Source organism: Coffea arabica, chromosome 11e (genome assembly GCF_036785885.1).
Source record: "Coffea arabica cultivar ET-39 chromosome 11e, Coffea Arabica ET-39 HiFi, whole genome shotgun sequence".
Lineage (NCBI taxonomy): Eukaryota > Viridiplantae > Streptophyta > Magnoliopsida > Gentianales > Rubiaceae > Coffea > Coffea arabica.
Genome location: NC_092331.1, coordinates 54321526 through 54334310, shown reverse-complemented (window position 1 = coordinate 54334310; position 12785 = coordinate 54321526). Strand labels below are relative to the sequence as shown.

Genomic DNA, 12785 nt, shown 5'->3' with positions numbered 1-12785 from the left:
TGTAATTTTTGTTAACAAGCACTTTGTCCTCTTTGACTATGTTAGTATTTTTTAAGCAATTTGCCCCCGTTGTTTTGATTGTATATTTGTTTTTTCTTTTGCTATTTCTCCCAATGAATATTAGTTTTTCAGAATCAACTAGTTTGACTAATTTTGCATATTTGTAGTTAGTTTTTTTTTTTTGGTTGATTTGGGAAACATGCTATGAATTCCATACCCACCAAAAAAGAGAAGGGGGGTTGATTGCCTTATTCTACTCCAGCAGATATTGCATATTGTAATTTACTACATGTAAATGTAGAAGTGTCAATCACAATCTAATTGTGTTGTCTGTTTTAAACTCGTCCACTAATAAGTGAATTTTGAGTGGGTCCTAAATGGGTATTCAATTAAATTCATTTAATTGGAGGGTAGTGGTTGATTTGCCTCATCCAGTATACCCCTTTAAAAATAATTATATATTTAAAACTCAATTTTTAGTGGATGTTAAGAAAATAAATTTGAATTTTTTAGCAATCTATTAACAATGAAATGTTTTTATTTCTTGTAAAACAACATGCAAAACAAATTAAAAAATAAAAACAGAATTTCAAGTGAGTAATAATGGGTTGATTCATTTTGATCAATTTATTAAATGAGCACAAATGGATTGATTCAATTAAGCAATTATATTCATTACGTGATTCAATTATGACCTGTCTAAATCCATCCGATTCACCTATTTTGACACCTCTACGTAAATCATAGCATAGCTGATATAAATAATGGATTGTCAGCATTCAATGGACATTAGGTTGGTAGAAAGCAAATATTTTGTGAAGAAAAAAAGGTAGAAACAACGGAAGAACCACACGATACATGATCAAGGGGACCTTTTTATTTCACGAAATTATAAAGTTTTAACATGTTAAAATGTACTAATAGTAATATTCATATATACCATGCATTTAAGCCAATAGTATTAACAAATATTTATAAACATTAATTGGGATAGAAACTCGGACGAAAAAAAATTCCTTGGCAAAGATAAACTTCATCCTGAATGCAAGGGTCTTTTAGTTAAATTCACCATCAAAAGCATTAAGGAGATGGTTATAGAGCATCTTTCCTTCCATTCATGCAAATGAACTCACGTATGGACCACCTGTTTCTTATAGTAACATAATACATGTACATGGGACACTCTATATAACCTAAAACATAAACCAATGGGTTCCTAAGATTACTAAAAAAGACAATACCATAAGGTAATGACTAATCAACTAGATTAACCTTAATTGTCCCAAATCTAAATCATGGCTGGTATTATTATGAAAGGACTAGAAGGGGGTTACGTAGGGGAATGGCCAACAGGTGGCAGGTCACTTTCATTTCTTTTCAGGCTGCTCTGCTCATTCTCCTGTGTTTGATTTGAGACCAAAAACATATGCTGTCTTCTCATTCATACGCTGATATGACTCGTAAAAAATGTGAACAAAAGACATCCTGCGAAATCTAGGCATCAAATTGCCCGAATGAATGGTCAGAAAACCTTGTTAAGAGGAATCAAACGTTTTCACATTGACTGATTACTGCACTTTGGTCCACACAGAATTGGGCAGTCCGCGTCATGCCATTATCTGCAGTAACAGCCACTTGACTCTTTTGATTCTTCTCTCTCTCTCTCTCTCTTTTATGTGGGGAGGGTGATGGGGGTGCTGAGATGGGGCGTCGGGGAGGGGAGTGACGGTTGGCTCTTCAGAGTCTTGAGGGTGAAAATTCTGCACTTGGTTTGGTTCTTTTTGTTCCAATTTCTTTAATAATAGAGTGAAGCTAAAGAGGGGGCAAAAAGAAAAGGAAGGAACAGAACATGGTTATGTTTCGTTCTTGAAGCATAATGAGAGAGGCTAAATTAAGTTTAAGTTCACTCTAAATTAAAGCCTTGTACATGTTTCAAAACTAATTGTTAAAAAAAAAAGTGATTTCAGTATTAAAAATACAAGTCATCGATACATCAAAAAGTGTACCATAATATTATTGTTTTAGGATAGATGGGAGTGTATGTAAGCTCTCCAAATGACTTTAAGATAGAGCACTATAGTAATTGACAATAGGATTAATAACACTTTGATCTCCTAAGTTCTGGGAGCAGTCACACTTTACCACCTTTAATGATAAAAATATACATTTCATTGTCTATGAAAACTAGTCAATCTTGAAAAGCTTAACTTCATATTTAAAAAAAAAAGAAGTGAGTGTTATGATAATATTACCCTTTTGTTCCCTGAATTATTTATAGGTTACAATTATAGCCCTTTTCTTGTTGCAGAAAACAGTGAAGTTTGATTTAATCTATATTTTTGTCTTCTTTGTTTACAAATAAGGCATATTAGCCCTTTTTAAGAATTTTTTGTTCAGTATTTATTATTTGACTAATTTCACAAACAAAAATAAAAATAATATTATCTTAACTGTTTACATAAACTGATATAATGAAAAATTATTTTTTAAATAATAACAAGTTTAATATTACCTTAATTTTTAAAAATTTTGCTAAACTCAATTTATTGTTAGTATTGTGTTATTTATCCTTATTTTTTGATTTAAAGTCTAATAAATTGAACAAAGTATATGTAAAAGTAAAACATTAATCCAACTTGAAAATTATAAGGATAACAAGCTAAACGCAAACTTTATTTTAGCTTTTATATAATTGATATTTTTGTATAGTAGATGCCATAGAAAAGATGTATATTATTTAGCAATAAAACAGAAATAATAATAAGTTATAAATGATCTCCTCAATAAAAGGCCAAAAATATCATTGCACTATTTTTTTGTACATTTCTAACTTTGGCTAATCTTCTTAAGAGGTTAGAGTGCATAATTTTAAGATTGAGGATCATAAAGTGTGACTATTCCTAAAGTTTAAGAGGCCAAAGTGTTATTAACCATTGAAAATATGCTATCCCCAATGGTACCGTGATCTCATTGCAACTTTTGTTTGGAAAATTAGCCTTTTGAGAGATCCTTTTGGAGTGCGTACCATAATATGAAGTGTTAATTTTAATGAACCCCTTAAAAAATATTCTTTTCTCACCATGGCCCCGAAAGGTGGCGTTGCACCAGTCCATCCCTTATACTATCATAATATGCGCAATTAGGTGCTATCATGTTAGAAAAGCCCAAATTTGTGACTAATTCAGTTATGTGCACCTGATTTGTGAAATGACCAAACTATCCCTGCAAAAATCAGCAAGTGACATGCCAAATAAATAAATAAATAAATAAAATGGTCTAAATGTGACGTGATTTTTAACTACATATATGAATCATTTAATAAGTTCATCAAAGACTAGAGCAACAAACCCATTATCACAATGCTTGAAATGGTAATAAGATAGTTTAGTGGTTAAGACTGAGACGCAAGGAATTACACGTCTTGCATTTAAATCGTGCATTCTCTGTCATGCTTCTTAAATCCCACTTGTCCCTTACTTAAAAGTAGTTTAGAAAAATGATGCAATTTTTTTAGGTTATCAAGCAAGCAACTGGGTCACTTCATTTATTGGCGAGTTATTAGACCACTAAAAAAAAGGCAAGTTAGTTGCTTCATTTACATATTTTTCTACCATGCCAATTACTAATTTTTGTAGAGATAATTTTGGTCGCTTCATATAATTATGTGAGGTGCACATAAGTTGTCCGACCAGATTGCACCTTATTGACAATATTGTAATATCGTAGGGGATGGATTGGTGCAATTCAACCTTCAAGAGAGCAACGTGAGAAAAAAATAAATTTTGAGGGGGTTTATTGGAATTAACCCTAATATGAATAGAGTTATTGACAAACACAGAATCAGAGGATAGGGGATTTATGATTACAATTTTGATTATAGAGCACAGGAATGGAGGCATTATGATGACCAGTTTGATTGTAAAGGAGAATTCGCAGCTCAAATCAATTTATTTTTGAAATAAAACATTGTGTTGCATAATGCAAAACAACTTTTCCGGACAAACATCATATGCAAAGATGTATGATATGTTTGTAAACATCATAGCATGTACAGCTTCAAAGATAATCTTCTACTGCTGCAATCATTAATTGTTTTTTCGATAAAACATAAGTCAATATTATTAATAATCTAGCTGGAAATTCTCCAGCACAATTTGCTTGACAAAGTAATCCGCACTAATGGTAGAAAATACATTGAACATGTTATAGATATATTTGATCTGAAAAATCATAAGATTTAACAGAGTTACAAAATATAAAAGATTACACTGTGAATCACAAATCATCATATCTGACCAATTGAATAAACCGCTCCATAAATATCTATGTATGTTTATCCCTCAGCTCTGCTATCCAATTGGTTCAAACTCAAAATTGATGCCCAGGTCTGATGAGAAGATCCAAAAAATTTTAGATCTAACATATAGATCTGAGAAAATAAATAACAAAAAAAAAACTAAACAAAACTCTCACCAGAATAGCCTGGGAGACGAGAAAACTCTCGCCAGAGTAGCTTGGAAGAGAAGAAAACTCTCACTAGGATATCCTAGGGGAGACTTTATTAAATAAAAGTAAGAACAAAGTGAAAGGGAGAATAAAGGAAGAGAAAGAAAACCTTGGTTTAAGGCCAAGATCTCCCCTCCTATCGAAGAAGAAGAGTAGAGAGAAAGTTGAGAGTACAGAGAGGCAATCAGTAAATGTTAATGCTCTCTTCCAAACCCAAAAATTTTTAATGAGTTTTCAATCATTGGAAGCATCACTTGGAATAATAATCAAAAAAATGTTTGTGTGTGAATAAGAGTTCAATAATTGAGTGCCTTGAATTTGATATTTAAAGAAACATAGGACCACATGCATTGATATAAAAGGAGAACTAGATCCACGCCTTACACCAATTTCAACTTTAACAATACAAGTTATTGATGCATCAAACATGTGGATCTAAAATGAAGGGGTGTCAATTAAGCCCTTGGTTGATATAATTGGTTAGTTTTACTTATGCATCACTCTTTATCAACAAAAAATCAATAAACTCAACATCGTAGATTCCTTAATTCCTTGTTTATCACAAGAAAAGAAGAAAGAGGACAAAAGGATGTTGCATCATCAAAAGTATTGTTGATGCAAATTTCCTTCCCTTGGCATGAGAAGGCATCAAAAGTAGGTCAATACATGAATCATACTTATGTTTCACATGGAAATTGACATCAGTGCTAATCCCTTAGCTGTAAGCATGTCACAATCTCAAAGGCAGATAATTCTCACTGTTTTAATCTGATGGCACATTATTTTTTTTTTATAAAACATAAGCTAATATTAATAAACTAGTTGGAAATTGTCCAACATGATTTGATTGACAAAGAAAACTACACTAGTGGCAGGAAACACATAGAACAGATCACAGATATATCTGATTTGAATAATCATTGATTTAACAAGATTATATTGTGAATTACAAATCATTAGATCTAACCAATTGTACAAGCTACTCCATAAATGTCTCTGCATGTCTATTTCCTCAAATCTGGTTCAAGTTCAAAACTAATGATGAGATCTAGCGAAAAGATTTAAGAAATTTCAGATCTAATATATATATATATATATATATATATATATATATATATATATATGAGAAACTCTTAATTTGAGAAAATAATAACAAAAAATTAAACAAAACTCCCATTAGAAAAACCTAAGAAATATGAAAACTCTCACTAGTAAACATTAGGAGAGGTTTCTTATTTGTAAGTCTTTGACATGCAATCAAATTCATGGTCATCCCGAAGCATAACATTTGATACTAACAGAGGTCAACACTAGCTCAATAATTGAGGCGAATGTGTATGTTTCATGAGAGAAAGGATAGGAATAGTTATTGGCATTATAATTTGTAAATTGGGCATCCCTATTTAAATGTTAAGTCCAAAATGCCCTTTACAGCCAAAATAATGAGAACTTTTCTTGCAGTACAACAAGATAATGTACCCTACTTACCACTTATTTACCCTCTAATAGTGATAATTTTAAAGGGACAGGTAACGTGGGAATTTGGAAATAAGAATGGTAAATCGCACTGTTAGCCCCTCATTGATGAAGGCTTAGCATAAAGCCCATAGATGTTTTGAGTTGGCAACTCAATGCACTTGAAGCTCTTGTGAATTTCAGTTCAATCTTTTTATTTTTTATTTTTTATTTTTTTGTGGGAAATGGATTGCTGGTATTTAGTAAAACTCTAGAAGACACAAGCATCATGAATCTAATTTCTAAGCAAAGCGAATACCAAACTTACTTATTAAAGTGGTATATGGAAGATGATTTTGGTGCCTGAAATCAAGAAACTATAAATTCCCTTAGAAGAACATCCAACTAGGAAACACCCATGGCACTCTTTGACACAAGCATCATGAATCTAATTTTCTAAACAAAATGGATACCAAAATTGCTTATGAAAGTGGTATCGGGAAGATGATTTTGGTGCCTGAAATCAAGAAACTTGGACTGTTATTTTTAAACGTTTTTGTAGAAAAATATACTGTAGACATATGTGAAGTAGAAAGATGATAAAAAAAGGTAAAAATTTTTCTACAAAAAATAACAATCGAAACAAGGTCATAAATTCCCTTAGAAGAACATCCAACTAGGAAACACCCATGCCACTCTTTGACATGAGTTCAGAAAATCATCAATCTTGTCTACACTGTAGCAGTTGCCTGGAGTAATTATACAGGAGTCATGGTTGGCCGACACAAATATACAGTGCTCATGTCCCAAAATTCAATTAGGTGAATAAATTAAAAAAAAAAAAAAAACTGATCAGATGGTCCTATGTTCTTGTACAATTACGTATGATGGAAACGTTACACCTACTGGCAGTGATGGAGAATATGATCACATTGTCCCAAACAAATATATACACAAGTCATGGTTGGCCAACAGAAATGTATAGTACTCATGTCCCAAGAAATAAAATCCAATTAGGTGAATAATTTCAAGATCTGATCAAATGGTCCTATGGTGTTTGTACAATTCCCTTTGATGGAAACGTTACACCAACTGGTAGTGATGGAGAATATGATCACATCGTCGGAAATTGGAATCGACATTTGAAGCACTAAGACTGCCCAAGAAACCAAGCTTCTCCTCTCATTGGTTGGATTCATTGACAATTTTAATAAAAGGGTCCCAAGAAAAGAAAACCCCTAAAATGAATGTGGGATGAACATGTTTTATTACTACATGTGGAATAAAATTGGCACAAAAAAAATGTTAATTCCATAGAGAAAAGGACCAAAAACAAGTGGGGAGGGGGATATGCCCACCACCATGTGATCTTGAGGAAGGACAACCACAAAAGGCTTCGTCTGGCACACAAATACTCTATCTTTTCATTTGGACAGAACTCCTATATTTTCATTTGGAATCCGGATGCACGTGGAAATTGTGCATAGGCATCAGTTGATGTTACCCGTCTTTCGAATGTATCCATCTAAAAGAGAAAATATCAACAGTCCAACCTGTTGAAATATACAACCGTATACTAAATTTTACATGAATGACTAAATTCCTAAAAACCACTAGCTTTTGGATTGGTGACCACCATCAAACTTTTAAGGTTTGGTGGGGTGGGAGGCAGGGTTGGGATGGGAGACAGGGTTTGACACATTAAAAATGTGGATTTACTTAAAAAAATCAAGCGAATGCGTAGTAGTGCATCCGTTTGGTCCGGTGATGTATTCAATCCCCTCCGAATTACCTCTGGACCTCCTTAGGTTCATTCCCTCTCCTAGTATAGAATAGATTAAGATATACTACAGTCGTCGTCTCCCAAAAAAAAAAAAAAAGGACTAAATTCCTCAAATCATGTGCTAGCTATTTGGTATGATACTGCAACGAAAATATAGACAAACGTCAATTTGTTTTCTTTACTACCAAAATGGTTGTAACTTTGAGAAACTTTAAAGCATTGGGAGTTGCAAGAAAAGATTTCAAACATATTCGAACTAATGCAGTATCAAAAGGGTTGCAGGCTATACTATACTTTCCATTTACTGATTAAAAAAGCATGCTAGCAATAATCAACTAGACCAAAGACGTACCCTGATAGATTAACAAGAACTACATCATTAAATTATGTATACTAATTTATATATGTGTAAAAATTAATAAAAGCAATACAGTTGATAAATACAACCAGCTCTTAAGTTTGCAGATGGAAAAACCTATACTGCAAAAGAAGAGTAGTGGAATAAATAAAAGCTACACCAGTCTAGTAAGACTAAACTGGATTACAAGTTAGACAAAGTTCAAAATTACAAATAAGACTTGAGAGGATAGCCAAAACTAATTGCTTAGCGTTTTACTTTGCTACAGAAATTTATATATAACTATACCAAGGATTCCAATTCATCGACGAGCCATCATGGCATCTCATTGCTGGTAGACAGCAAGCTAGAGCCAGCGATGGAGGTTGCACGGGAACCGGCGATGATGGAATCTGGGTTGCTACTGCCAGCAGATTTTTTATTGGGATTGTATGGTGATGAGTTCAGTGCCCTACACAAAAAGGCATGCAAGTTAAACCTAACATTCAATTAGAGGAAGAAGCAGGCAAGAAAGAGAAGAATTATAAAAGAATTCAGAGAATTAAGTTGGAAATTCTGGAAGTCATTGCAATATACGTTAACCAAATGAGTCATGAATCTCATTTAAACCTACAAGATCCTCTTATACATCAAGTAATTTACTTATTTACAAGCTTTGCATAGAATAGCCCTTGAGGACTTAGAATAGTCATACCACAAGCATCATTGACAAAGCTAATTCAACAGATATTGAGTTAAATTTACTACAAAATAAAGCATAAGTTGAAGAGTAAGGAAATGGAAGGAAACAGATTTACCTTTCCTTACGCTTCTCCAAAAACCGAGCCAAGGATGCTTTACGAGCCTGTGGAACAGCTGCACACAAAACCTGGTTTCTTAAATGTTGCTGCTATAGTTAACTAATATAAATACCTAAGCCCCATTGATTAACAAAATTGGAGGATACTAATGCTTCTGCTGCTAAAATGTCTTTCACATACCTCATACATGGGAAAGCAAGCAATTGTGCAATTCAAAACATGATAATCGAAAGCAGAGCAATAAATAGAAATCAAATACAAAAATGATAGCGAGGCCAAGATAATGCAGTTAAAAATAAAAATACTGCCAGCACCTCAGAACTCATTAAATGGCTTAAGAATATTAATCCGCTTCCCATATTAGTATCACAATAAAAACAATAGATCAGCCCAAAAAAATAAAAGATACCAAGAAAGTCCAACAGCAAAACAAGAAAATCCATAAATCCAAGACTCAAAAAGATAAACGACATCAAAGCTACTTATAAGGAAATTCTAGACAGATGTTTTTGTAAAGGCAATTTTTGGATGCTAAAAATATCAAAACCAAGTAAGTGACATATACCTGATGGAATCATGGTTGTGGAAGTAACAGGTCCAAGTGAAGCCACCATATTTAAAGGTTCCACTTTGTTCACAAGATTTGTTGACATGCCTGCAGTTTTAGAAACCTTCAATTCATCATTGTTACTAGAACCAACACCTGACTGGCCAACCGGATGGGAAGAAACAGAAATTGGGCTTGAAAGGGCAGAGCTAGATTGTGGGTGTATGGTTTGGTTCACAAAAGCAGCATCTCCGCTTGCAAACTTGGAGGCAGGTGGCTGAACTGGAAGCCTTGTTTGTGCCATGTTACATGCATTTCCGGCCAAAAGCATTATAGCCTGAGCCTGATAAGGTATATAGCCATCAAATGAGACAGGTAAAACCATGAAAAACTTTCTCAGCAGAGAAGAGAGAAATGCCTGAATTGCTTTAAATTCAAAAAGAAATAAATTATCCAAAGACACAAAGAAAGGGTGGACCTTCTCAGGAGTGATATCATCAAAGACATTCACTGTCCCTCCATAAAAAATAGTTAACTGAGGAGCACCCCCAGAAGCCTTGGTACTGAACCTATCAATGAAGAAATCCAAAACACAGAAGCAGCTTCCTATATCATTCATTTCCTCTGTTATATTTCTCAACAATAGAACTATAGGTCAAAAAAAAGTATGAAATTATGACGGATATTATATCCTTTAGGTCTACTTAAAGGTCCATTAGATTCATACCATGGTTCAGTTGTCCCTGCCGCAAAACTACTAGAAGCAAGAAATGAACAAGGAGCTGCAACAGGCACACCTCCAATGAACTGCTGCTTTAAACTAGCACCAGCCAAGTTCTGACCAGCACCAGCAAAATGAGTCTTCAGGAAAGGGTTGCTCATGCAAATTGGAAGCATCTTAGCATCATGAGTAAGATGCACATGATGGATGTTCTATTGGATAAAAACAAATGTCAACTTAAACCAGTGTCCTCATTATTATGTGTTTCAAAATGGAAAAGCCGTATCTCAATTTGTGAAGATAATTGCATGAATATTGCTTTGAAAAATGCTAACATGCAAATTCACGCAGCCTGTTAGTAAAGCATATCATAATTAGACTGCTCTTGTATTCACATGCGTAAACAATGAAGCAAACACTTTGACGCAACAAATTTCCCTTTGAAGGATAGATCCAAACCTGAGCTTCACCAGATTGTCGTTTGATATCAAATGCATCGGCAGAAGACATTACCATATACCCAGAAGATGCAAGGTGATCAGAATTGACTTTTGGCATCTTCTCATCATGGGAAGTCTTAAAGGGCACGAAAGGAGCAAGGGCAGACACCTTGTTTGATAATGGCCATGGAACTCCGGAACTTTTGACCAACCCTTTGAAGCAAAGTCCAGTCAGAATAAAGGATAATGCATTTTACAGTTAACTCATCCTTAAAACAGGAAACTACATTGAAGAAGCAAATCTTACCCAGAAAACTTACTTTATTTGGGCAACACTAACATAAAAGACTGAACTAACTCCAAACAGATACAGTCTTAAGGGGGTTCCAGTTTGGAGCCAAAATTAATTGAAGTTAAAACACTTCCTTTGTGAATCTTATATATAAGAACTAGGTCAAATTCCAATCATGAATGATCACATTGAGTCAAACTTTCTTACCGAACTTTGAAGTTCTCTCTCTCTAACTAGTAATCAGACCAGACATCATTTATTTCTCATCCCTGCAACTGATAATTCAATTAAAACAAGCACCCCTTTAACAAGAATGGCAATTTTTGACTCAATTACCACACAAAATTGTACTTACTCAAAAGGAAAAAAAAATTACTGGGCAGACAATAAGCCCTATACTATTAGAGCATGGCAAACTACCCACAGAATTCAGTCACCTACTAATAACAAAAAGTTTACACATCCCCTTCCAACCCTATTGAAAACTAACTCATTTGTATACAAGACCCTAAATATGACATCAAACTCAGCTAAAACTTGCATTGCTGTATAAATTTGCATAAAAGGCTCAGAAATAATTACTAGCAAACAGAATTAACTGTAATTCATATAGAATCCCAATCACAAAACCAATACTAGACCGAGGACAAAAATTTTTAACTTTGGTCACCAAAAACCAGCAAAGCCAATGTGATTCACACACAAGAAACATGCTAAACATAGTTCTGCTTTTCTACAAATGACCAAAAAACAAAAAAGAAAGGGAAAGAAAAAAGAGTGAGAATTTTACCAGAGTCCTTGAAGCCTTCGACAGCTTCTTCCTTGACAACAATAACAGAGTCCTTTAAATTCAATCCCAAGAAGTCTCTCTCCATCTCAGAATCAGAGTTTTCAAGAAACACCAAAATTCAAACAGAACCCAAATTTCCAAATTTCAAACAGAACCCGCAATTCAGTAGATCAAAAAAGAGCTCAACGTTTTCTGCTTTATCACAAAAAGAAAAGAAAAAAGACAAATCCCAGAATCCCAATTCTCCTCTTAAGCACCCTCTTCAGCAGAAATGCTTTAAACAGATGCAATAGGCAACACAACCAGACAAGGAGCAAGGACACAGGGAGAAAGCGTGTTGCTTATAAGCCCAGTGTGTGTTGTGGGTGTGAGTGTTTGCTGCGGAGTATTTTATTGTGAGTTTATAGGAATGGGCAAGTGGATGATGGGTGCTGCGTTTCTATTCTTGAGTTTTGTATTCATTTGAGCTGATCAGTTTTAATTATTTTTTTAGTACTAAAAAATTGATATTGACACCACATGAGAAAAAGTTTTGGACATTACTTTTTTTTTTTTTGTTTAAAATGACTAAAATCTCCTTGAAAAGGAAAAATTGTTGTATGCCTAATGGATCCCACATGGTTAAACACTTGTCTTATGATATGCCTGGTTCAATCTTTTATGGTACAGATTGAAAATTGATAATATGTAAAAAAAAAAAAAAAAACAAAATTTACTCCAAACATCTAATGCATTACAGTTCAATCTTCTATAGTACAGATTGAAAGTTGATAATATGTGACATGTACAAAAATCTAATCGCATAGAAACTATGTTAATTTTCTATAGTCTGTGAAGTTGATTAGAAACAAAATTTACTTCAAAGTCCTTGGCAATTTTGTTTGATGACTCTAAAGAGATGATTCAGAGCTGGACATGGTAAATGATTTCTTTTAATTATTGGGTGTAATAATTGATGCTGCAAATATTGATAATTGGTAGAATTTGTAGTGGTTTGATTGTATTGAATGAGCCTAAGATGCTTCATAACCTGCATAGGAAGAAAGACACTCGTACTTATTGAGTACTAATAATTGAATCTTGTAATTTATAG

General features: G+C 33.7%; 1 protein-coding gene across 5 annotated transcripts; it reads right to left on the bottom strand.

Moving 5' to 3' along the window:
• Nucleotides 1–8120: 8120 nt before the first annotated feature.
• Nucleotides 8121–12065, bottom strand: LOC113719079 (protein TIFY 6B-like). Of its 5 annotated transcripts, none has more exons than XM_027244096.2 (7): nt 11693–12065; nt 10630–10823; nt 10177–10382; nt 9928–10018; nt 9468–9792; nt 8900–8957; nt 8121–8553 (listed from the first exon to the last, which is right to left on the bottom strand). In XM_027244096.2, the coding sequence occupies exons 1-7, from the start codon at nt 11775–11777 to the stop codon at nt 8418–8420; spliced, it is 1095 nt and encodes a 364-aa protein (XP_027099897.1). In that variant the 5' UTR covers nt 11778–12065; the 3' UTR covers nt 8121–8417. The 5 variants fall into 5 exon arrangements, with proteins under 5 accessions (XP_027099897.1, XP_027099898.1, XP_027099899.1 ...); XM_027244097.2 differs by having other exon boundaries at nt 9928–10012; XM_027244098.2 differs by having other exon boundaries at nt 10177–10286; nt 11693–12006.
• Nucleotides 12066–12785: the final 720 nt, after the last annotated feature.

Coding starts and splice junctions, on each gene's coding strand:
- LOC113719079 (XM_027244096.2), bottom strand. CDS start 11,777: ATGGAGAGAGACTTCTTGGGATTGAATTTAAAGGACTCTGTTATTGTT. Junction 10,019..10,176: donor GCAGGGACAACTGAACCATG/GTATGAATCTAA, acceptor CTTCATTGATAG/GTTCAGTACCAAGGCTTCTG. Junction 9,793..9,927: donor ATGATATCACTCCTGAGAAG/GTCCACCCTTTC, acceptor ATACCTTATCAG/GCTCAGGCTATAATGCTTTT.